The sequence below is a fragment of the Antedon mediterranea genome, chromosome 7 (genome assembly GCF_964355755.1).
Source record: "Antedon mediterranea chromosome 7, ecAntMedi1.1, whole genome shotgun sequence".
NCBI lineage: Eukaryota > Metazoa > Echinodermata > Crinoidea > Comatulida > Antedonidae > Antedon > Antedon mediterranea.
Window position 1 is genome coordinate 5545515 of NC_092676.1, and position 27533 is coordinate 5573047.

The window sequence follows — 27533 nt, forward strand, 5'->3', positions numbered from 1 at the left end:
AGTTAACAAATGTATAATAATACATAAACAGTAACAACATAAAAGTAAATATTCAAATCTTACGAATGTCTCATACAAAAAAAAAAACAGCATAAAAGTAAAGTAATTTATGCGTGATAGCTATTTGAATAATAAATGTTTAATATGTACCTGCGACATTTATTTATTTAACAACATATGTATACAGGATTATACACAATCAAGTAGAAATATATCTGTTTTGCCGCATTGTGGTCCTGTCGACAAAAACGGATACAAATTTAAAAACAATACAAATACAGTTAATAAAAATAGCAAAAAAAAGTAATAACCGGAAGTTAAATGTTATGAGAAGAAATGAGATTTGTATCTAGCTTTAAAGGACATAATCGTGGGTGAATGTTTTATATCTGCTGGCAAGTCATTCCATAGTTTTCCGCCTGCAACTTTAAAAGACGAATCCATTTTGCTACGGGTATAACAATTTAAGTTGTCTACTCCACGCGTTGAATGGGTGTGTACATTCCCAATTAGTTCATTTTATAAAATTAGCATTTATATAGCATACAAGAATTGTCAATGTATAATACAGTATACTTATATTGGCTTTAATAAGAGTAGACATGTAGACTGCCCCCAAGTCTGTAGTTATTTTGAGGCTTTTCGATGTCTGTGGAGTTTTACAAGCTCAAGTAGTTTACGTATGAAACGCCATATGTGCAAAAATATTTATCTCCGTTTAGCCTACATGGCAAGAGAAACGAAAATTGTTATCGTAAAAGTAAAAATCATAGAAAACAACCCAACAAAACACTCAATAATTACGTTCTCAATCAAAAATCAAAAGAAGTTCTTAATCATCATGCAGTACTAAGTTGTTTATATATAACTGAAATGTTGATGGAATTTAAAATAAAAATTATGTATTGGCTGACGCAAACGTTTCATAAACTTCAACGCGTTAAACTCAATTGAATTCCGTTTAACTTGGGCAACTTGTTCAACACATTCAGCGCGTTCGTTTATTATTCGTTGACAGCCGTTCAACGCAAAGCAAACACAACGCAACAACAATAACGTGTCATGTAGTGTACTAAGTTGTTTATTATTAATATTGAAATATCACATTACAATGTAAAAAGAAGAAATCTCATATTTAAATATGTTTATATATTACTGTATATATTTTATAAAACAGTCCCATATTGGCAGTCCATGTCTTCTTTATTATGTTTAAGCAAAACAAATATTTTTTTAACGATTTTAATCAACACAAGGAAGATGAAAGGTAGTAGAGTATACGTTTCGGTACCATTGTATTTAAATACGGTATTGCACAATTTTTCAGCAAAAGGAGTTGAATGTAAGCTTTATGACGCGTTTACGTTATCAGCGCAAGAATATGACGAATTTTACGTTTGGTACCATTCGGATATTGAACAGCTTTTTCGTGATTTAAATACAAGCATTATACAGAAGCATGTTTACAAATGTAATCATCAGCCTTAGGATTCATGACGCTATTGCGTTCCCAACGCAAGAAGATGACTCATTGTGTATACTATAACGTACAGAAATATTATTTAACATTTTAAATACAGTAGGCCTACCTCTCTTTATAATTTATTTAAAGTTCTAGACGAAATTTTATAAAATGCTTTTAAAGTTGAAATTCCTAGAACTTTATAGAGTAGAGGAATTTTATATTATATAATATTAGATTGCGTTTATACTGTAATACAATACGACTGCAGTTAGTCAAACCAGTTAGACGTGTTTACGCCGAGTGCAGGTGCTAAGCTTGGCTCAGTGCAAAAGCGCGTAGGAAAGTTTAAGTGAATAGACCTAATACTCATTAGTGCGGTTTCAAGTTGTATATTTCTATGTGCACATTCCGATGCGTGTAATTGATCTAGTGTGGACAGGTTCTTAGCGTGGCAAAACCTATAATAGAAATCGCTCATTCCTCTATCGGAGTTTAATTGCGGTTTAGCTTGCGTTCAGACGCAAAAAAAATAAAACGGTTAGACATCCGGTAATACACCCGATGGTAATCGCTTGTCTTGCATTCTGAAATAATATCGGGAGTTAAACCGGATGTACTAAAATATAGCAGACTTGTATCGGAGTTAAATCGGAGTAAATGACACGACGGAGGTATAAGATAGTTAATCAGCGTGTATAGAACGCTAGTTCGTGGGAACACCGCTTAATATCAAGTCAAAAATATGATATAATACTAGGTCTGTCGATTTCGTTTTTGACAACCAGTTTGTGAGCAATGTATTAAGTACAATCGGTGAATATAAGTCGTTCCTGAGTTAAATAATCCATCCCATAATGATTCATGTATCCGGTAGTTCTACGTACAAATTGGTATCTTCTAAATAATATGTATACATTGGTATATATGTGCTGTCATCATTGTTCATAATCGACTCGTCCATTTCAGTATCAGAGTCGTTAAGACCGAAGACACATTGCGAGTAACTAGGAGGTGGAGCTGTAAAAAATAAACATTGTATTTCGTTTAGACGATACCAATAAACGCATCAGGTTATACGCGTGCGTACAAAAGTCGTATAATTTATCAACTTCTGAACGCACGTGTTAAATTTGTGTCTGTGGAAGCATTGATAGAGATCTTTGATAATTAAATGTTTTCCAGATAGGCCTACTGATTGGACACCCCCTATTCAGTGAACACTTTCCCGTAAAAAGAATGAGGGAAATCTATGTTAACACTATATTCGTAGAAACCTTATTGAAGACTAAACAAAGTGTCTTAATATTGCCATTGTCCCTCGTTCATCGTTTGGAAACCCCTATTCAGGGAACACTTTCCCGTAAAAAAGAATGAGGGGACATCTCTTTTAACACTATGGTCAAACCCTTTAGTAGAACCCTTATTTAGGCGATACGTACATGTAGAACCAAACAAATAGGGCTGGCCATTGTCCGTCGTTCATCGCTCCTCCTCCCTCCATCCTCTCAACATCATCCCAACATCCCACCTCAGGGGTGAACTCAATTGTCTTAGAACTTACCTTCATACGGAGGTGGCGAATCTGCCTCTGGGTCAACGAGCCGTGTAGCTTCTGATACTCCTTGGTTTCTTACTGGTCGGCTTCTTCGAAGACTAGGCCTTGGTGGCTGTTGGACGTTATTATTATTGTTACTGGTACTAGCTTCGCTTTGTTCACCAGGCCTACGTGGTATAGTTGCTATAACCACGGGAAGAGGAAGAGTTGCCGATGTACACTCGTCTTTAACCACAAGCTTTGAACAAAAAAACGTAGTGATCGAACGTTACTACAATCGAAGAAAAGGCTTTGCGTTATTTGTTTCCCATCAGGATATGGCAAAGCGTGAGAATGATAGGAAAACAAACAATGCTGCCGGATGGCACATAAATTGATGTCCTGTTTGCATTGCTTGCAAAAAGAAGCTCTTCTATCCTCCTTAAAGAAAGGTGGCAATCCTTCAAAAAACAAAACTTTGATATATTCGTGGGTTGTGATTTGTCATAATAAAACAATTCATTCAGCGGAAATGAGCGTTGGAAAGAGCATCGTCCTTCAGTGACGTAACGCACAGTACAAAGACCCCTGGTAACTGGTTTAGTACTCCCCCAATGACACTCCAACGCTGGGTAGTTGCAGGAGACTGTTCATGCTCTGGGGCGCGCCCCTTGAGCTCTGGAGGCCCTGGGTTTAGCCAGTGAGCGCCCATAGCCGTTACGCCACCACTGCCGTCCTTACCTCAATGAAATATTCAACTTTGATCAAAGGACATACTGACATTGTCGGAGGAACCATCGGCATTCTGACCCGTACGTCATCCCAATGCTCCGTAGTGAATGGGAATACACTGTTTAACTTGTGTTTCCAGACGGTTTTCGGACAAAGTTTGTGTTCGTTTCTGACGTTACTTCCGGTGGTACAGTCTGTCAATGTCGTCTGCTGGTAAAGCCTGACCACAACCTCCATTAAGTCCGGGGAACGATTGTTTATTTCGGCAGAAAATCTCACATATTCTCCTGAATAGAAAAACGTATACAAAAGTAAGCAGCAGAGATGTCTTTAACCATAACATTAAAAATAGCATTAGAAGATTACAATTTGCGACCAGCTAAAGGCTAGAACGTATGCTTACTGATTCTCAGTACTGTAACTCTATATATGACAAGATGTCCAATGTCACACGGCGTGATACGGCGTTTCATGTGTTTCACCTTTGGTACGTGAATTCTATCATGGAAGGTTAGTGGGAAGTTGGGTTAAGGTTTATTACAGGCGTTACCTGAAAACACATGAAATGCTGTATCATGGAATTTACCTATGATGCGGGACACAGTATACAGTTGACCGAGAATCGACCAGGCCTACAGGTTTGATGATGAATTAACCATCGAGCAAAACAAAAACAAGATTACCTGGACAATATGCTTTGCGGTTGATTTCAAATGTCGCAGTAAATTGGCTTTTGCACACCCAGCAGCAACCGATCTGAAGTCCTTTAGTTTCCGTAGATGGGCTCTAGAAAATTGAGAGTTATTTACAGTAAATCACACATCGTACACATACAAATAAATATTATGTTGGTTAGGAGCGAACACATGGTGTAAGCTTGCAGGTACATTATGATCTTTCTGCTTCCGTGACGTGGAACAATGAACCAAGACGAGTTTCATAATGAAACCAATTGATTAACATTGGGATACACTTTGAACGCACATTGACATACGGTAAAACTGACAGACATGACCAGAGAGAAAGAGAGAGAATTACTGCTGGTTAATCGCTCGTCAAAAGCTGTGTCTGTCGATGATGGATGCCAGCGGTCTTTCCAACATCTCTTTTCAATCGTTAAACTTGACAGGCCCAGTGACAAAATATCTGAACTGCTCCTCTGACATCTTGTGCTCTTGTCATCTTGTGCATCGTGTGCTTCTGTCATCTTGTGCTTCTGTCATCCTTTGCTTCTGTGTCATCTTGTGCTTCTGCCGTCTTGTGTTTCTGTCATATTGTGCTTCTGTCATCTTGTGCTTCTGTCGTCTTTTGCTTCTGTCATCTTTTGCTTCTGCCATCTTGTGCCTCTGTCCTCTTGTGCTTCTGTCATCTTAATTTGCTTCTGTCATCTTAATTTGCTTCTGTCATCTTGTGCTTCTGTCGTCTTGTACTTCTGTCATCTTGTGCTTCTGTCATCTTGTGCCACTGCCACTGTCATATTGTGCTTCTGTCATCTTGTGCTTCTGTCATATTGTGTCTGTCATCTTGTGCTTCAGTCATCTCTTGCTTCTGTCATCTTGTGCTTCTATCATCTTCTACTTCTGTAATCTTGTGCTTCTGTCACCTTGTGCCACTGTCATATTGTGCTTCTGTCATCTTGTGCTTATGTCATCTTGTGTCTGTCATCTTGTGCCTCTGTCATCTTGTGTCTGTCATCTTGTGCTTCTGTCATCGTGTGCTTCTGTCATCGTGTGCTTCTGTCATCTTCTGCTTCTATCATCTTCTACTTCTGTAATCTTGTGCTTCTGTCACCTTGTGCTACTTCGTGTAGGTGGATGACCAATAGAATATTGAAAATGTACTGTGATCGCGCAGCAGAGTTCAGATCACAGGAGTGGTCTTATGATCTGAAACTAGAAATACTCACCAGATAGCAAGGAGCGTTGACGTCAATGTCATCTATGATGGTGAACACCTTTCTACATATCTTGTTCATTGATTGAGGTCCTGGATTCACAGTAGCTTCCACGTAATATCTAATGAAACCGAATTTTGCTTCAAATGACGTTGGAAGATGGCTGAAATGAAATCGAACGTTTAAGCTTGGTTCCCACTAGAACGTAAACGCAAACGCAAGCGATGTTGACCAATTACAAGCGACAGTTCAAATAATCCATCGCTTGTGATTGATCAACTCACTTACATTGCGTTACGTCCTTGTGTGTCTTACTTCTGCTAGTGGGAACCAAACATTACTGATAAAACATCATTCACCACGACAGGTTAAAGAGTAACCAGCCAGTAATACAGAAATGTCACCATAAATAAAGGTGAAAGCTAGTTTAGATATGGTAGGCCCTACCTTTGTGAAAGCTAGTTTAGATATGGTAGGCCCTACCTTTGTGGCAGTTTAAACTTGAACCTCATCACGGCATCGCCACCTGGTAGCTTCTGACTTGCAAATTCTGGTTTTATAAGGAAAACAATCCATAGTTTCTCTAAAGCTCTGTCTACACTATCAAACTTTATGTTACAACAAAAATGTGATGTGCCCATATGTGGACATGATGATTCCATATCACTACCATATTTGGGTATATCACTACCATATTTGGGCACACACTTTATTTGTCAAACTAGTTTGATAGTGTAGGAGACAGAGCTTCACTAAACGTATTTCTTTCATTCGTCAATTACACAATTTGTTCAACACTCCCTCCACTTACGGACTTCTACAAATCTCTCTGTAGGTAGCCTACTCTTGGAACGTTTAAATGGTCTTTCACACCGAGTAGCCGCGTGAAAACGAAACATTGACGTTCGATTTGATTTAACGGCACCAGAACTCTGTCGGAACAGGTGTGGAAGACTCTTAAGTCCTTCGTACCCCAACCTAACATTCTAATGAAACTTTTTCCCTCTCTCCACCAGCACGAGTCAAACTGGGCGCCCTGAAACTAGATTAAAACCAGCAACTTACGTCCTCCCCAAAGTTCTTGTCGTAAATTAACGTATAACTTCTCCTCGCCAAAGTGCCTTGATGTCCTAACCGACCCTGCCTGCTGCCACCATACCTAGCAGTCAATAGATCGGGAAAAATGATGCCACAATCATCAAAATGTTATCAATAATATTACAATTATGGAGTATTTCAATTTCATTATAGGCCTACTACAATATTTTCTGAACAAAGTTACTGCTGAGATTTTAAGAGCAAGATTTTCTGCTACAGTAACCGAAATATACCGCAGATAGAGATGATTCTTGTTTGTTTGTTTTCCCAATGCTAACCCTAAATGTCCATTTACACTAGGACGATAACGATCGACGATAAATAGATAACCATGCATTTTTCTTATATAAAATTAGACAGGTTTTCGTTCTAGAACTATATGATTAATCAGTTATGCTGTCTTTGATAAAAATAATATTTTTTTTAAACCCAATCAAATTACGTCATGATTAATAAAAACAATAAAATCGTTGTATTGTCACGATATTATTTCTCTTACCAATCATGACGTCATGATGTCTTTGATTGGACGTGTGAAAATAACATTTTCATCAAAGGAAGCGTAGATGGTTATCCTTAAGCGTGGTTCCCACTAGCGACGCAACGCAAGGACGTAACGCAACGCAAGTGAATTGACCAATCACAAGCGATGGCTTATTCGCTTGTGATTGCTAACTGTCTATAACTTCGCTTGTCATTGGTTAAAACGCTTGCGTTGCGTTTACGTCCTTGCGTTACGTTCTAGCGGGAACCAAGCCTTAGCGTGGTTCCCACTAGCGACGCAACGCAAGGACGTAACGTTACGTTCTAGTGGCAACCAAGCTTTAGTTATAGGATGAAATATTGTTAGATTTCTTTTGTTTTATATATGAAAAATACATATTTATTATCTATTTATCGTCGATCGTTATAGTCCTGGTGTAAATGGGACTGTTCCTCTGTCACGCATGTCACTGAAACGTTTGTTTTTTTCATTAGGCCTATTTTTAATGAAAAAAATCCAAAAGAACGGTTTTCTTCAACACTGGTTCAGCTCACATTTGCTCCGAAAACCTTTTAAAAACCCTATTTACTCGAAAACTAAATCGAAAATATATTCTCTGAAAGCAAAACCCCTCATGCATTATACATTGTTTTTTTTTCTAAGAAGTATCATCTTTTATGACACCACGTTATTCTTGTGAGTCAAACGCCAACGCACATCAACCGTGTATAGTCAACCGTAACAACTAAGAAAAAATGCTAATAATATTATATATTATAATAATAAGTATGTTTGAAAACGTTGACGGAATATTCAGCCGATATCAAAAGAAATTTCACTACTCCGAATTAATCAATAAAAAATAAATGATGAAAACAATGATAAATACATATTGACATCTATGGAAATTTAGTTTAGTCATGTGATATATGAAGACTCTCTAAGGCGTTACAACTTTTGTGCAAATACGTGTCAATTGTAATCATTGTTGCCAATGATAATGACGTCATTTGAAAATAATCACCATGATGTTTTCTAAATTATTATCATTATCTCTTTAGTATCATAATTTATGATATCTGTTTGATCATAAATGGGTTGTGTTTATCGTCATAAATTAATATTACTATCATAAATAATCATTTTGTTCATTTTAATTTTATATTCTGACAGATATGATATTCGGAGAGGCCAGATAGCTACATAGCCGTTAAGGCTAATGGCTAATAAAACGGCCTCCGGATCCTTAAAATAATTACGAAGACATTATACACAAGATGCTCTACACAAACACAGTCTTTATTACACCGTACGTCTTTGGGAGTGGAATTGTTCTGTCATGACATCTGACAGGATTTGAACCCAGGACCCTGGGATTGGTAGCCGAGCCTCTTAACCACCAAGCTACAGTCCACAATAATTGATAGCATTATGAAGATACACAAATCTAATCTTTATTTGCATTTGTTATCGTTATCATCATTATCATCATCGTTATCTTATCATCATCGTCATCGCAATGTTCCTTAAATTTTCATCGCTGTCGTCATCATCAACAGCATCATTCTCATCATCACTACTACTGTCAGTCGGCGTGATGTCATTATCATTGTCGTTATGATCACAGACATGATCAGCGTATAATCATTGATTGTGTGCCAGTGATTATGACGTAATAGCAATATTTTAAGAAACCTTACCTTAGCTTTACCTATCAACACCACCTTGACCAGTTCAAGCTGACATGGTTCCTTTAGGTTGGTCACCACCTTCCCCTTCACGTACTCGCCACACCTATAAACAGGGTGTGTACTATCCAAAATGATGGTTAGCGACCGTATTCTACCCATCTTGCGAAACCATTCAGGGGTTAGAATCGACACCACAATCAAGCCATCTTGTAAATCCAAAATATCTCCTTCGACATCATTATATTATTATTATCCCTTTACGGTTGTTGAATCATTAATGCACATAATGTTTACCATAATGAAAAATAGTCTACGGCTGACAGAATAGCACCATCGCGTTATGCTTTCTCGGTGACTCCTATGCTAATTCGACTTGTAATTTATTTTCCTTAACTATCTGAGAACGACGTACGACGTAGCAAACGTGCAATGTAATTACTACACGCACATTTAAGTACAGTTGTATTGAGTGCGTTTTATATATACTATTGATTATTGATGCGTACCGTATTTATTCTGTTGTTGCAAATGAGGTTAATCAAGTTAAATATTTAATTTTGTGTCCCCTCATCCTCTCATCGTCCTTATTCAATAATAATAATTGTCAGTGTTGGTGTTTATAAAAATGAGTTAGGAATCAATTTAAGACGAGTGGCACGTAGAGATGAATTTGAATATGTATTTTATAAGCACATTATTTATAGCGTGGTATCTCAACCAATTGGATTTCGAGGCCCCCGCGGGTGTGAAACAGATTTTAGAAAAAATGTGAAACTTATCAATTACTGGGTCTGTAGCAACTGTTAAATATTATTTTATGCATGTCATTGTTTTAAAATTAATATGTTCCACGTACCATTACTTTTTGTAAAAATCGTATTAACTTTAATCCGAGATTTTTGCAACTCATCTATTAATCCTCAACCAACCATTGTGAAAACTGGTTGTCGCCCTCTATTTTCGCCAATATTCAATTGATTGATCACATCATCATCGGCGGATATCAGGAGAAGTTTCGCTCAACTGCAAAAGCAAAATAAATACCTGCATTTAACTGTAAGTACAACCTAGCTTAGCAGGTATTTTACATTCTACCATTGTAGTCTGAAATGCTTTCTTGCTACCCATGGTACGACTAAGTGTCCGTTTTCTCTCTTACAAGAGGGCCTAGGCTAGGCTGTAGTAAGCTAGCTAGGCCCAGCTGTAACAGTATTGGAATAATTTCATCAGGCACCCAACAGCTTGTCCAGTATACCTGGATCTAGGCCCAGCACACAAGGTCAATGGACTAAAAGAATAGTGACTTGCAGTTTCTGACTCGCCTATTGTAAAGTTAATGACGTGAAGACTTAAGCAGGGAGGAACTGGGCCCCATTTATTCATTTGTTTATAGATATAAATTATTAAAGCAAATAATCTTTTTTAATTTTAGATTTTAAATTGATAATTTAGGCCTAGAGAGGCCAGGAGGCCCTAGCTAGCTAGAGGCCAAGTAGGTAGATTAATTGTTTGGAAAATGTCCACTTGTGTATTATGTAGATAGTGTTATCAATAAACCTCAATCTATAGTATAGTCAGAGTGCAAAGATATATTTTCAACTTACATTATTCTGCCATTTCTTTTATTTTAATTTTTTCCTACACATTGTAATGTATGTTTGTTAATGAAATGATAATAAATATATTTTTTCCCTCAATTTTCTTAAGGTATTTACATGGGATTGTCTGGATCAAAAGAAGATAACATGGCAGCCACAAACTTTGTAGAAACTGCAATTCATGACAAGTGCGTGGTGGTATTCTCCAAAACGTACTGCCCATACTGCAAGATGGCAAAGGCCGCCCTCGATGAGGAGGGAGCTAAATACGAAGTGGTTGAGCTGGATAAACGCAGTGATGGCGATGCTATTCAGAATGCTCTTGCCCAAATTACTGGAGCAAGAACGGTAAGTACTAATCCATATAAAGTGCAACCCCTTAAACAATTGTTTGGTGTTGTGTATTCTAATTTAATAATAGCCGATTTCCCCCCTTAAATTAGTCCTATAATCTTATAGCTTATAATAATATGCAAAGATGCACGTGCAGAGTAATTTGACCAATCAGAAGTTACAGTTCAGATAATCTGTTGCTTGTGATTGGTCAGATAAATTACATTTTAGATTAATTGCATTGCAGGTCAGGGGAAAATTTCATTTTTAAATTTTGTTTAGCAATATTGCTAATCAAACTGATTTTTTAGTCGAGAAACATAGTTTTGTATTGTATTTTTTGCTACACAAATTTAAAAATCTGTAGCAAAAAGGTTGTTTTGTATAGCTTTTTGCTATGCTACACTGGCGAAATTATTCCCTGCAGGTACTATACTATCCTTTCCATTGCATCCTATTGGCAGCTTTCCTAGTACAGTCCATTTTAATTTGTTGATGGTTTCCTTCCCATAATCCCATAGTCCTAGGTTCAATGACACGACTTGCTAGCCATGACAAAACTAAAATCGCCACCCCCTTCCCAAAGACTGGAGATTTTTATGCAGTTTATTTGCTATTAACACTTTCCTGTTCTGTTAAATTCTGGCCTAAATTATGATATTAATAACAAACAAAGAATTTGTATGTATTTTATATGCAGGTTCCAAGAGTCTTCATCAAAGGAAAGTGTATTGGAGGCGGTTCGGAGACCAGGGATATGCAGGCATCCGGAGAGCTTAGGAAGCTCCTTGAGGAATGTGGCAATGCCCTGAAATAGATATGCACAATGTTGATTTTGTATTTATCATAATTTGATGAGAAATATTATTTTATATATGACCATAAATTTTGTTACTATACAAACCAAAAATATAACCATAATGCATATTAAAAACATACTATTTTGTATACAAAAGAGCGACTGGCTGGGATTGGTAGAGTTTATTAAAAAATGTAGTGATTATTTTGATTGCTGTAGAGGATAACAAAATACTATTAATATGGCAGTATAATTTCAGTAATAATAGTAACAGAGGTAATTGAAATGTGATTACTGAGGTAATTGCAATGTAATTACTGAAGTAATTGCAATGCTATTACTGAGTGAATGTAATGTAATTACTGAGTGAATGTAATGTAATTACTGAAGTAATGTAATTACTGAGGTAAATTGTAATGTAATTACTGAGTGAATGTAATGTAATTACTGAGGTAAATGCAATGTGATTACTGAAGTAATGTAATGTGATTACTGAGGTAATTGCAATGTAATTACTGAAGTAATTGCAATGCTATTACTGAAGTAAATGTAATGTAATTACTGAGTGAATGTAATGTAATTACTGAAGTAATGTAATTACTGAGGTAAATTGTAATGTAATTACTGAGTGAATGTAATGTAATTACTGAGGTAAATGCAATGTGATTACTGAAGTAATGTAATGTGATTACTGAGGTAAATGCAATGTGATTACTGAAGTAAATGTAATGTGATTACTGAGGTAAATGCAATGTGATTACTGAGGTAAATGCAATGTGATTACTGAGGTAAATGTAATGTGATTACTGAGGTAAATGCAATATGATTACTGAAGTAAATGTAATGTGATTACTGAGGTAAATGCAATGTGATTACTGAAGTAAATGTAATGTGATTACTGAGGTAAATGCAATGTGATTACTGAAGTTAATGTATTGCGATTACTGAGGTAAATGCAATTTGATTACTGAGGTAAATGTATTGTGATTACTGAGGTAAATGCAATGTGATTACTGAAGTAAATGTATTGTGATTACTGAGGTAAATGCAATTTGATTACTGAGGTAAATGCAATTTGATTACTGAGGTAAATGCAATGTGATTACTGAAGTAAATGTATTGTGATTACTGAGGTAAATGCAATTTGATTACTGAGGTAAATGCAATTTGATTACTGAAGTAATTGTAATGTGATTACTAAAGTAAATGTAATGTGGTTACTGAAGTAATTGCAATAGTACTGAAGTAATTGAAGTGTAATTACTGAAGTCTGTAACTAAAATATTACTGAAACAGATTTAAAAAGCTTGATTTACAGTACTTTTAAATGAGCCTTACTTTATTCTGTTATTGTATTTCACTAGACTAGGTATTTTATATTACGGTAGAACCTCTATAAAGGGGACACATTCTTGACCAAATTAACTTCTTCTTAATTAAATATTCAGGAAACAAGTCCCCTTAATAGGAGGGTCCTACCATATTTATAGATATTGCTGAGACTTATTTTGAATAAATTTGCATTAATTTGATTTTTTCGGTGTAGTATTATGGTAAATTTCTGTATTCACATTTTGTTTGTATTCGCACCACATAGAGTTATAGCTACACTTATAGTATGTAGTCTTGTGTGAATGGGAAATAAAAAATACAATAGATGATTTAGTGTGTGTGTGCTTTGTTTGTGTTTTAGTGGGGTGATAGAAGATTTGAACCTGTACGTTGGAAGTCAATAGGAACACATCTCACTACTTTAAATATTTGATTATGATGATTATACAGTAGTGTGTTTATCGTCGTATGCCTTCTTTGATTTGACGGTTTGTAATTGTCCACGGCAATCTGGCAACAGGACATTGAACTCCCTGATCAACATAGAAACTCGTAAACACTCTTTGATCTTATGTCTGGCTGCGACAAGTACCAACAGTACTGTACTAAGTACATATTGTCCGCGGTGTCTGCTAAGGGGCGTGGAACTCTGAGTGTGTCGCAGCCACAGATAAACCCTTTGAAGATCACCGGAGCTCAGTATCCTGTCGATTGCCTTGGTTTGTCCAACATGTTTTTCCATCCATATCTACAATCGTCTCTCTGGTGGGGCTCTCTTCCAGTGACCAGTGTAAGATGTTAGTAAGGTACTCTACTCACCCACTATTCAATTGATGTTATCACACTCCATATATCTCATGTACATGATAATCTTGTTTTCTTCGTGTTTCTAAGTGCGCGCTCAATGTTATACTCTAAATCGATTTTATTACACTAGGGTGAATAGCCTTTTCTTTTTGATTTACTGTGATAATGACGTGGCACTGATTTGGTAACTATTGTAGAGAATGAACCTCTCCAGCCTTTGCGACACCCCAATTCATGGGAAACCCATAATATTCAGGGAGCACTTTCGACGAACGAAAAATAGGAGAAAATATGTTTTAACCACTTTTAACACAGTTACTGATGATACTGATATTATTTTATTGTCTATAGTAATATAAAATGGAAATACATTTTGAAACTGGCATAAAAATATAAAAAAAGATATACTATAGGCCTACAAATTCAGAAAATTACAACTAAATACACAAATATACATTAATACAGATTAAAATCTTTTATCATAAAATTATTAAAACAATTAAAAATACAATATACAATACAAGAAGAATTGCACAATGATACGTTAACAGTTCCCTATCTTGCTGTGAGTTTATCAAATGTATGACGTTGGCTATAAAGGTGTAACGGGATCGGTTTATTCTAATTGTCTTAGGGACACAGAGCCTACCACTTCAGGTGATCGAATAAACTGATCATATGGGGATGACCGGCATCACCCATTATGGGCCCAAAGCAACCTGTATTGATCTGCTGTCATTATATAATTCATCCAGGCAGATTGGCATATCGCCTATAAGTTTACCAGCTCTTTTCACAATTTGATTTAGCCTTTTTTTATCTTTCTTACATAAATTACCATAGTTACAAATCAGACAGTATACACTTTGGATCATCGTCGTATTTATATGAGACACTCCCTAATTATTTGGGAGCCTTTTGTTCGGTCCCGAAGATTAAGGGCTCTTACGTACGTTAGGTCTTAACACTATCAAAATAGAAAATTTTGTTTATTTTATTTCTTTATAATAAACCTGAAGCACGGTGATTAAACGGAATGATATTTTTTCCTTCGTTTCGAGTTTTTCCGTAGTACGGTATAACACTGATTTGCCAAAAGGGTCTATAATTCCAGGTTTGATCGGCATACATCATCTCCATGTCTCATTTTTGTACATTTACTTTATTTTATTCTATTTGTTTTTTCACTATTTTAAACTGACAACAAATAATCTGTCCCTAATTAAAATCTATTTAGATTTAATTTGGACCCCGAAATAATTCATTCGAATTTTATTTTTGGCATCTTCAGGATATTGTTTTGAAGATGGACAAAAGGAGTTGGAATATGCCTCACTTTTTTGGATTTGATTTTACGTTATCATATTTATTAAACTTTTAGTGGATGATTGTTTTATAATAAATTTGGAAACTTACTGGTACGTTCTCAGCTGAATACAGTTTAGTCAGCATGCAGAAAATTGTTGGAGTATAGAGGGCGCACTCTATGTTGTTGTCGTGGCCTCTCTCGCTTTTCGCGCATGCAATCTGTTATGATGAGCCAGCCAGCCGACTGACTTTTCTGGGTCTCATAAATACTTTTATTTTTGGGTGACAAAACAAACTTCTTGTTTGGTTTTTCAAGATACAAACGAAGAATGTGGGTTCGACTTGAAGAAGTTCTTATTGCCAATGCTCTATGGTAACGTTTGCACATATTATAACCATATATTTGTATCATAGATAGAATATTTAGGCCTATCTGCGAAGCTATTGTCTGACAATTGTCTAGGCCAGCCCTATTTATTTGGCTGAAAAAAAAAGTTACAGGTCGATAGGAATTTGTTCAGGAGGAGTTGGCTTTGATTTAACTTATTTCCAGCCTAGGCTATAGCCATATAATAGATCGCCTAGCTAGAAAACTTAAAACCTAATAGTTTATGGTGGTAATGTATGTTAACATTTTTTGTTTTGTTTTTAAAACAGTGGAATGTCGCTTATTTTTTATTAAATTTAAATTTTAAAGTAAGGCATAATAGGCCTAGGCTACACTAAAGCACTATACATGCTACCGTTTATTGCTTTCCTAGTGTTACGCTTATATGACAACCGTTTATTTAAGGGTTGCGCTTATCCAAGTTTTGTGCTTAAATCCAAGTGTTGTGCTTATCCAAGTGTGGCGCTTACAATTATTTAAGTGTGGCATTTACAGTATCTAAGTGTGGCACTTTTCCAAGTGTAGCGCGCTTATTATTTAAGTGTGCTGCTTCTCCAAGTGTGATGCTTATCCAACTTTTGCACTTATCCAAGTGTGGCGCTTCTGCACTTTATTACTGGTGTTTAGAGTCATTCAAGCATGACTTTCGTGTGCGCTTATACCAGTGCACATCGCAGGATATCTATCTATAACATTTTGACTATTCAAACTCGGGGTTCACAATTTTATTTATGAAAAATATAATTAAAAACCCGGACATCAATCTAAAAAATAATAATATTTTTTTTACAATGAAGACAATAAAAGTGAAATTGCATTAAATATCTTTTAGCTTTTAATGGTTATTGTTCAATATTCTATAGGGGTACCTCTGTTAAATGGTTATTGTTATAATTAATTCCTGTTTTGTGTGGATTGTGGGATTATATCCCTAATTATGCACTCATGCATAATAAACCTATTGTCTATTTTGTAAAGTGCAGATAGTATTAAAATAATAGTATCATTATTATGCAAATGAGCCTTATACACTGTATCTGAAGAAAACAAAATGTTTTTCATGAATTCATTAACTCTCTTGAAATCAGAATTCCCTAAATAAGAATTCTCATCAGAATTCTCTAAATCAGAATTCCCTAAATCAGAATTTCCTAAAAGTCATGATTCAATGTTTCGTTCTTTATTAAATAATCTTCACAATGCCATTTCAGTATATTATTGTTGTATTGTATCCAGGATGTATAACGTTCAAACGTCACATTAACCTTCCCAGTCATTTTAGCACCCTAAAGCTCTGTCTACACTATCAAACTAGTGTGATGTGACCAAATATGGTAGTGATATTCCCAAATTTGGTAGTGATATGACATCATGTCCATATATGGGCACATCACATTTGGTTGTCACAAGTTTCGCAGTTATTTTAGCATCCTAAAGCTTTGTCTACACTATCAAACTAGTTGACAAAAAAAGTGTGATATGCCCAAATATGGTAGTGATCACATTATCATGTCCATATATGGGCACATCAAATTTATATGGAGGATAATGTTCAAACGTCACATCCCCAGTATGTTGTTTGGATTATGCAGTAGTAAAAATTATTTAATTGTATAAAGAAATGCTCAAATGCTGTTTATAAAATTCATTTAATGAAACTGTGTGTTTAAAAAAAATAAAATTATTCATTTATTCATGGGGGACGTCACATTTGTTGTCACAAGTTCAATAGTGTAGACAGACCTTAAGTGGGGCCAATATTTACCACTGTTATTATGGATCCATTGTCCAAGATGTCGGATAATGTTCAAACGTCACATGCACTGAAAGTAAACCTCCTCAGTATTTGTTTGGATGTACTGTATGCAGTGTAGTAACAATTTGTATAAAGAAATGCACAAATGCTCTTTATAAAATTCATTTGATGAAACTGTGTTTTAAAAAATAAAATTATTCATTTATTCATGTAAAGTTTATTGATGTTATTGTAATACATTGCCTTCTACAATAGTTCAAATGTTTATAGTTTTCATAGGTTTAAAATCGATTGTAGTTAAATACTACTAGATTCATCTTAAATATGGTGTTCGTAATAAAAATATTTGAAAAAAAAAATATAAAGAAATTAAGGGTACGACATTATACGACTTTTTAAGCGTTTTATGCTTTTTATCGTATTTTACAGTAACTTTTAACTTCCAAAAATCTACTTTTTAAACTTAAGTTTTTGTGCAATAATATGTGTGTATTCTATTTTTTAATTTTTTTTTATAGATAATTATATCTGTTTTTAATTGATACTATACTTGCCAATCTTTAAGAAGACTTTCTATTATTATAATATTATTTTATATAATAATGAACAAATAAAGCTATTCAGTATTATTACATCCATATTATAATTATGTTATTAATTATTATAAATTAGGATAACAGAACGAGCAAATCCATTCTTCGTGATGCAGCGGCGCAAGGGTCACGGCGGTGGTGGTTTGACGTCGTTATTTATTGGCACCTTGGATACTGTTCTTGACACCAAGCCAGCGCCATACAGAATACTTCACCAAACGCCAAATTCAGAAGTTAGCTACAGTAAGGACTTTTGTGTACATACTATATAGTACAGTAGAACCTCTATTAAAGGGACATCTTCAAAGTGTCCTTTAATAGGGGTGTCACAAAGGAGGAGTTCTACACTGTATACACACATTTATATGTTAAAGCTCTGTCTACAAAAAATGTGATGTGCCCATATCAGCATGATAATGTCATATCACTACAATATTTGGGCATATCACTACCATATTTGGGCATATCACTACAATATTTGGGCATTTCACTACCATATTTGGGCATATCACTACCAGATTTGAGCACATCACACTTTGTTCACATGTTTGCTAGTGTAGACAGAGCTTTATGGTTCTTGATAACACTGAAGTTCAAAAGTTTATCAGGTTAACATTTTCAAAAATTCATTAATTTTTACATAAATAGTTGTTACCACCATTATTATTATTATTTTTGTAAGTACATTGCAATATAACATTAATGAGATATTCACAGTGATTATTTATTTAATTACTGTATGTGATACAAATCATAAAAAGATGATTACTCCAGATATTCTCCATCAATTTTTCCATAACATTTTTTTTTTAAGTCAATCAATAATTTCAGACATGTAATATCATTTGCAATTTTTTATTTCTTATTTTCTTCTTTTTTTGAATTTCTTGATGTAATTGTTGAATTTCTTGATGTAATTGTTGAATTTCTTGATGTAATTGTTGAATTTCGTAATTGTAATTGTTGAATTTCTTGATGTAATTGTTGAATTTCTTGATGTAATTGTTGAATTTCTTAATGTAATTGTTGAATTTCTTGATGTAATTGTTGAATTTCTTGATGCAATTATTGAATTTCTTAATGTAATTGTTGAATTTCTTGATGTACAGTAATTGTTGAATTTACAATTTCAACAACATATTTGAATAACTTTTTTTTAAGTCTCAAAACTACTGTACTATAACTAAATTTATTAATCAAAATAAAATATTATTTCCGTAGCTGTAGCGGCAGCTATGAACAAGCGAGACATCCACGAACAATGGGAGTGGCTGGAGCAGAATATTATGATCACCCTAGGTAAAAAAAACCTCATTATTTATTTATCTAATTAGATCAGGGAGATATGTGTATTCCCTTCATTAAATTTTGAAATTTAAATTGTTGGCAAGGTAACGACAATTTAGTGTTCTACTTAAAGGCTTTTGTGGGATAAGAACTCACTAATTATTCAATGCTTTGCATTGGATAGTGTTAGGTTTTATGTATTATTAATTGTTAATAGCGAAGAAAGTGTATTATAAAGGTAGACGATAGTGTGATAGTACAGTAGGTATTGCTTGCTGTACGATGTGGTTTGCGTCAGATAGGAGATCTACTGACGGAGAAGACATGTGTACCGTTTTAGTCAAATCTTTCTTGGGTGAGTATATGGGCACATAACATTTTTTTGTCGCATTAAGTTTGATAGTGGCGACGGAGCTTAAATCCCTTGCAATTACAGTATACATTATTCAAAGGGACATGTACTAGCAGTCCATGTATCAATACAATAATATATTGTTATTGGTCAGATGTTTTGATTTAGGCTTACTACTCCGACGTCAATTTTATTTTTTAAGTATATAAAGATATACTCTACATTCTCTCAACATGCTGCAATACAAACAAGTGTATTGGTGTTTTACTGATTGACTTTTCTGTTCTAAAAAAACATTCGTTCCTAATAGGACGCAACCCACAAGGGGCCTAAATGCAATGAAAGTAATTTGACCAATCACAAGTAATGGGTTATCCGAACTGTTGCTTTGTCATTGGTCAACTTGCTTGCGTTGTGTGTTGCGTCCTAGTGTGAATCAAGCTTAACTAGCAATTAAGCACATGTAGCTAGTTTTTACATTTTCAACTATCCATTATGAAAAATATACTAGCAAATTACTAGTTTGCTTGGATGAATTTCGAACCATGATATTTTCATTTTTTTTTCTCTCCTTCATGTTTATTTATTAATGATATTTCTCTTATTACTCTTTTCAGGTGCATTTGACACCGATGAAGACGTGACAAATTATGTAAAATGCAAAATTGAAAGCCTAGTGGCTAACATTGAGACCCTTGATACAGATGAAGGACTCAGAGAAGGTAGATATTTATTGCTTATGGATAATCTATGTTATATAACACCTTTAGTAGATCCTTGCCATTTGATTGGAGGATTGTGGGTCACATGATATTCAATAAATGCTCTATTGAACCCATGTAGCTTTAAAGGTGAATTTTGTATTATGCAAATTAGTTTAGATTTTTTTTTACAAATACTGTAGAAGAAATTCTAAACCAAAACAAATTACAAATGTTTTTTTTTTTGTATATTTTCATTCGGTGAAAGACGAAATGTTCTATTTTTATCAAGCGGTTTTACCATTGTAAACAAAACGTTGTTCGATTTTAAAATCAAGCATAAAAGACAACAGTATATGTGTTTAGACATTTGAAATAATACAGATAAAACAGAAGATATAACAGATCATAATACTGGTGAAAGGGTTGTATTGTCCCCAAAAAATATGAAAAATTGAAGATAATATAAAAATAATAAAAATAAAAATTAGACGTTCTATGGAAGTTATTCATTTCCATAGAAAAAAAAAACACAACAAAAATGATTAGACAAAAGTATATGTGTTTAGACATTTAAAATAATACACATAAACAGATCATTAAATATAGCAGCATTGTTTGGTCTAAAATAATACTAAAAAAATATGAAAAATGAAGATTAATAAAATTAGACTTTCTTTGGAAGTTATTCACTTCCATAGAAAAAAAACCCAAAAATTATTATGTCAAAAATTATAAAAAACACTGTTCATTTTAACCAAAAAACACTGACAAACAATTGTACTATTTTTTTTTACTTAAAAAAGTTTTTTCAGGTACATTTTTTTTTTCAGGTAAATATTTTTTTTTTCAATCCAATTTTTACATTTAAATGACATATTATACAAAAAAATGTAAACAATTATTTTTTCACTGGGACAATATTATCTTCAAAGAATATATATTGGCTATTAAGGATAGGAAAAGAACGAACTAATGCCCTGAACAATTGAAAGTTAATAGTCTAGAATTCCTAATGACCGTATTAATAATATGTATGTACGATTCAAAATCCACTTAGCTTTCTACAACCCTCTCGTGATTAACGTCAAACCGTGGGCATTAAAAAATTGAATTATTTCAAAAATGTCATTTATTACTTTCATCAGCTTGTGCGTGATAACTTTCCAATCAAAATTATGAGATAATTATTGATATGAATTTTTATGAAATGCATTTGAAATTTAAAGAGAACCAGTTGAAAAAAATATGTAATGAGTTAATAGTGTTCACACTTATTAAATTATGTTTCTATGGATGGATACAGTGTCTGTTCACACTTTAGTAGATGTTTGTCTATGAATATAGTGTCTGTCCACAATTATAGTATTTTTCTATGAATAAAGTGTCTATATGCACATACTTACTGTATGATTATATAGATACAGTGTCTGTCCACACTTAGTACCCAATAATAATATATTGATATATATTATACAGTGTCTATTCACACTTAGTGCCTAATATTAATAATATGTTTATATATAATACAGTGTCTGTCCACACTTAGTACGCATAACATGTTTCTATCAGTGTTTGTCCACACTAATAGACGTTTAGAAATAGATACACAGTGTCTGTCCACACTTAGTACACATAATATGTTTCTGTGTTTGTCCACACTTAGTAGATGTTTCTATAGATATAATGTCTGTCCACATTAAGTAGTATGTTTCTATAGATGTACAGTATCTGTCCACACTTAGTTATTAGATATTATGGATACATTTTCTATCCACACTTTTTGATGTTTCTATACACTGTCTGTTATACTTAGTAAATATTCTATCAATGTAGTGTCTGTCCACATTGTAGATATTTTTCTATGGATACAGTGTCTGTCCACACTATATTATTCTATAATAAGAGTATGTCTACACTTCTATTCTTATACTTGTCATGCATAAAGTTCTCTAAAATTTAGAATAAGCTAGGTGGTCGTACTCTAAAGCTTGGTTCCCACTAGAACGTAACGCAAGGACGTAAACGCAACGCAAGCCTTTTCACCAATGACAAGCGAAGTTATAGACAGTTAGCAATCAGGCGAATAAGCCATCGCTTGTGATTGGTCAATTCACTTGCGTTGCGTTACGTCCTTGCGTTGTGTCGCTAGTGAGAACCACGCTTTACCTGTAAAGCATACAAAGGAAAGATGTATTATTATAGCTAATTTGCAATTTAAAATTAGAGAAGATTATAAAAGGTAGGAGCATATAGACAAATATGACATTTATAATTTACTAACCAGGCTATCAAAGTCAATTTAAATTAAATATTATTTAATACAAAGTTTCTACAGTATATAGTGCTCAATTTTTATTTTCGTTGTTATTTATTATTTATTTATTTTATTTCTATGACAGTAATATTACTGTAGCCTATATTATTGATCGTGCTATATCATCATAATTGTATATTTACTGACTTTTCAATTCACTTTACTCCGCTACTTAATATCAGCTTAACATAATCTGTCATCACATAATTATGATATTCCTACTCGCTAACTGTACACCCCTGTCTATGAATGGAATGATCCTTATTTTTTTACCTGCCTCAATAATCAAAATCAATATTGTTCAGCTGGGTTTGAAGCCTGTTTATATTCTCACCTGAGTGTTACACTGCTGGAACGTTGATGAAAACAATGGGAAAAAACTCCCATTCATTATTTCGTCGCACAATAGGATAAATTAAAAGTGTCGTCATTACGCCAGTAAAACCATATTGTTGACATTTATGTGCTGTGCATAAATTTTTCAAGTTTGACTGATAAAGGGATATAAATATGCCTCTGTTTAGGATTAAGAAGGAGATAAGTAAGTTATGCAATGCTGTATTAGGCAAGGTTGTAATATTTTGCTAATATATTTTGTGTCTGAGTATACAATTGATTGTTATAATTTTAATAATTTAGTTACAGTTACCCACCAGCTGCTGCTGTAGATTTTAGAGTAATTGGGCTATATCATGTAAATGAAATTATTATCAACTTCTAATCTACTTCTAATATTTTTATTAGTCTATTAAGTATTAGTAATTAAAATATAAATTATTGTATCAGGCTGTCACAAAGATTATTTCTGGCATTTACAGTTAGGCCTATTAATCTTTTCGTTTAAGTCAAGATAGTTACTAAACACACTTAAGTGAAATCTGAGGTTTTATTAATCAAAACAGTTCTTTTTTTCTTATAAATGTGGACTTTGCGATTTAAGGTTATTACTTATAAAAAATATGCATCAAACAATATTTTTCTTAAGTTAATTTTGAAAGCTGACTTGCAAAATCAATTGAATTAAAAACATAATTACAATGATTTTTTTGCTAAGCATGTTTAATAAATTGACCCTGATATCAGTCTATACAATACAATGAAGGAAGTAGGCCTACTGTAGGCCTACAGTTGATATATTTCTGTCTAGTAGGACTACTATTTGTCTAAGAAGGAAACTTGCTTTATTAATAAATTAATAACTACTTTCATTTTTGCATGCTATTATTTATTCAGGGGGACACCCCTATTAACATCCCTGGACACCCCTATAAACACCCCTGGTCACCCCTATTGACGTCCCTGGACACCCATATTGACGTCCCTGGACACCCTTATTAACATCCCTGGACACCCTTATTAACATCCCTGGACACCCCTATTAACATCACTGGACACACCTATTAACACCCCTATTAACATCCCTGGACACCCCTATTAGCATCCCTGGACACCCCTATTAACATCCCTGGACACCCCTATTAACATCACTGGACACACCTATTAACATCACTGGACACACCTATTAACACCCCTATTAACATCCCTGGACACCCCTATTAGCATCCCTGGACACCCCTATTAACATCCCTGGACATCCTTATTAACATCCCTGGACATCCTTATTAACATCCCTGGACACCCCTATTAACATCACTGGACACACCTATTAACACCCCTATTAACATCCCTGGACACCCCTATTAGCATCCCTGGACACCCCTATTAACATCCCTGAACACCCCTATTAACATCCCTGGACACCCCTATTAACATCCCTAGACACCCCTATTAATGCCCATGACACACCTATTAACACACCTATTAACATTTCTAGACATCCCTATTAACGTTCCTGGACACCCCTATTAACATCCCTGGACATCCCTATTAACATCCCTGGATATCCCTATTAAAATCCCTGGACACCTATTAACATCCCTGAACACCCCTATTAACATCCCTGGACACCCCTATTAACATCACTGGACACTATTAACATCCCTGGAAATCCCTATTATCACCCCTGGTCACCCCAATTAACATCCCTGGACATCCCTATTAAAATCCCTGGACACCCCTATTAACATCCCTGGATACCCCTATTAACATCCCTGGACACCCCTATTATTAACATCCCTGGACACCCATATTAACATCCCTGGACACCTATTAACATCCCTGGACACCCCTATTAACATTCCTGGATACCCCTATTAACATCCCTGGATACCCCTATTAAAATTCCTTAACGCTTAAGGAACCACTTGATATGGGGTCTTCAGTACTATTTTAAACACATTATATTACCAACAAATGTCTTACATTTTATAATATTAATTATTATGGTTTTAAATGAAATATTCATGCAAAACTTACTTGCAAACGTTTCAACTTTGTTTTTCAAATGTAAACGTTGCTGGGGCTTAACTTCAGATTATAAGATCAATGGTGGGATAATATACAAAGGTTATTATGATTAGTTTTTCAAGTAGCATTATCTAAGAAATTACTAGGCTTATTGCCATACAGTAGGTTAAGACACAAAAACATTTGTGGGCACGGAAAATGATTTGGGGTCAGGGGTCAAAGTTATTGCAAAAATGTTTGGGAATCATTAAGGCTGATGTTGATTTCCGATAATTTATTTTTGGGATCTCAATTGACCTTCCTGACCCCCAGTTTCTGCACACTATTAATAGATTGCTAAATCTTAAAGCTCTGTCTACACTATCAAACTTTATGTGACGACGACAAAATATGATGTGCCCATATATGGACATATGTCATATCACTACCATATTTGGGCATATCACTACCATGTTTGGGCACATCAGACTTTTTTGACAGAGCTTAAGATATCTAAAAGTATTTCCCACAGTTTCCAGTACTAATCAGCAGATCAGTATTTTACCATTGTACACAATTACAGTTGCTTTGTGACATCTGTCATGTCTAGGTATGATGTGCGTTGATAGTGATATACCCAAATATAGTAGTGATACGACATCATCGTGTCCATGTATGTACACATCACATTTTTTTGTCGCATACAGTTTGATAGTGTAGACAGAGCTTAAGCCTTGACATCCCACTTGCATCATCATAATTTATTTTGTTACTTCATTAATATTTTAGAGCTAATTATTAGAAACGTAAACATTCCCTCAGGTTGTAGTCTTAATAGGCTTCATTGAGCACGACTACAAACACCTCATTGACGAAAGGTGACCTTCATAATCCAGCTATCACGTTGTACACAGGGAAAAATTATTGTACCACGCTCCCTATACCTTACATTACATTGAATATAAACTCAATTGTTCAGTGGCTGGAGCGTGGTTCAGCTGATTGTAATATTTAAACCTAAATAATGAAGTAAAAATAAACACACATTTTAATGAGTCCATCAGGATGTCATCTTCTTTACTATGATTAATAAGAATTTGTTGTTTTATTGTAATGTACAGTTATGTTTAAATTATTTCTGTAGATTATAAATATACTAGCAATTATACCCGCCCCAGGGCGGGTTTCAAAATTAGTTTGCAGCCTTCTCAGTACATAACACCCGACGCCAGTATCTGTGTATACTCACCAACCTCCACCCCTCTTCAATAACACCCCATACTCTATCTTAAAAACACATTCTTCCCAGTGATGGACAAATTCAATTCAACCTAAGCTTCGAATTGAGAGGAGTATGTATAGCTACGATGGGTCTAATAATGGTTGAAGTACGTTGTAAATTGTGTAAATGAATAGGTATCATATTGGCTGATAATTAAAATATGTAATTTAGATACTGCGGTCCACCAGCCTTCTTTCTCCTTTCACCACCCCAGCCACATCAACAAACCTTAACTCCTCCCCTGGGTGATGTGTTGAAGCCGGTTCCAGTACAAATTATGTTATTATCACTCCCAACCCATAATCCCTCAGTGGCAGTTTTCAAATATAGTTTAAAACATTCCAAACACAGTTTCGGGCATGGTGATAGGCCTACATCCCCACCCCAAACTCCCATCCGCTTCCCAGGGATGATTAAATACATTTTCCAACAATTCTGGTGTAAGCAAAATCCTATCTCCCAACCCCACTCTCCCACAATTGACTTTTTTTTCTTGGAGGATTGGTGATGTAGTTTGAACACAGTAACAGTAAACAACATGTGTATGTTCACACACGTATGGATGTCTGTAATGAGACAATCCAAGAGACCGATACATAGCTGGATATGGATAAAGTACTTTGCTAAATGTGTAATTGAATAGGTGTCATATTGGTTAATGAATAAAATATGTATATCTATATCTATATTTCCCCAAACGCCTTGCTGAGGATAATTCAAATACTGTAAAACTTTTGTAGTATATATTTTACAATTCGATAGCCTACAACCCCGAGCCCTAGCAAAAATGTGACATCACAAACCACCCCCCGCCCCCACCCCTCCCACAAAAACCCCAGGAGTCGGGGGAATTTTTTTAAATGTAGTTTAAAACCTTCCGGGTACAATTGCCATCATTTTGATACCCCATACGTATGGTTACGTGCAGAAACGGAAATTTGTATAACGAACAAACATCGAAAGTGGGGGTTTTGACCACATTTTGGTCCCTAACATGAATCCTAGGTGGCGGATGATGTTGAAATATAGCTTAGAACATTCCCGGTACAATTGCGGTCATTTTGATACCCCATATGTAAGATTATGTGCAGTAACAAAAATTTGTATAACGAACAAACAGACAGACAAACAAACAAACAAACAGACAAACTCTCTCACTTATAATATAGATATATTTTGTTTTAAAGCGTTTCCCACTATTGTTTTGTCTTTAGTTCATATGTTGTTCTTGAGCAGTATAGGCAATTGTTAAAATAACTTAACTAATTTTTTTTCAGACGAAGACAGCAAATCTTTCAAGTCAGCTTGTGAAAAATGGAGGAAGCTGTTCACGTTGTCTGAAGATGAAAAATTAGTTAATTGTAAGTTAATTTTTTACTAATAATGATAGTAATGATAATGAATAAATAATTTTTTTTAAAATAAAATGGTGGTAA

At 34.6% G+C, this 27533-nt stretch overlaps 3 protein-coding genes across 7 annotated transcripts in view; 2 read left to right on the forward strand and 1 right to left on the reverse strand.

Moving 5' to 3' along the window:
* Window positions 1-891: 891 nt before the first annotated feature.
* Window positions 892-9324, reverse strand: LOC140053856 (arrestin domain-containing protein 3-like). Its single transcript, XM_072098577.1, has 8 exons — window positions 8908-9324; window positions 6691-6784; window positions 6109-6175; window positions 5638-5788; window positions 4415-4517; window positions 3741-4018; window positions 3027-3258; window positions 892-2482 (listed from the first exon to the last, which is right to left on the reverse strand). The coding sequence occupies exons 1-8, from the start codon at window positions 9055-9057 to the stop codon at window positions 2325-2327; spliced, it is 1233 nt and encodes a 410-aa protein (XP_071954678.1). The 5' UTR covers window positions 9058-9324; the 3' UTR covers window positions 892-2324.
* Window positions 9325-9856: 532 nt separating this feature from the next.
* On the forward strand, window positions 9857-13289 carry LOC140055063 (uncharacterized). Of its 3 annotated transcripts, none has more exons than XR_011846609.1 (4): window positions 9857-9954; window positions 10606-10844; window positions 11530-12416; window positions 12486-13289. XR_011846609.1 is itself a non-coding variant. In XM_072100246.1 (3 exons), exons 2-3 carry the CDS (start codon window positions 10614-10616, stop codon window positions 11644-11646), a joined length of 348 nt encoding a protein of 115 aa, XP_071956347.1. In that variant the 5' UTR covers window positions 9857-9954; window positions 10606-10613; the 3' UTR covers window positions 11647-13289. The 3 variants fall into 3 exon arrangements, 1 of the variants encoding a protein (XP_071956347.1); XR_011846610.1 differs by having other exon boundaries at window positions 11530-12216; window positions 12280-13289; XM_072100246.1 differs by having other exon boundaries at window positions 11530-13289.
* A 2021-nt stretch (window positions 13290-15310) lies between these two features.
* The window catches only part of LOC140053850 (TBC1 domain family member 9-like), a 35205-nt gene continuing 22982 nt past the window's right edge, over window positions 15311-27533 (forward strand). For 2 of the 3 annotated variants that reach the window (XM_072098569.1, XM_072098570.1), the window contains exons 1-5: window positions 15311-15448; window positions 17892-18055; window positions 19034-19111; window positions 20069-20173; window positions 27375-27458. In XM_072098569.1, the coding sequence (XP_071954670.1) occupies window positions 15405-15448; window positions 17892-18055; window positions 19034-19111; window positions 20069-20173; window positions 27375-27458 (475 nt within the window). In that variant the 5' untranslated portion in view covers window positions 15311-15404. Of the gene's footprint in view, window positions 15449-17891; window positions 18056-19033; window positions 19112-20068; window positions 20174-22954; window positions 23011-27374; window positions 27459-27533 lie in introns of those variants that run through there. The other variant, XM_072098571.1, reaches the window with a different exon arrangement.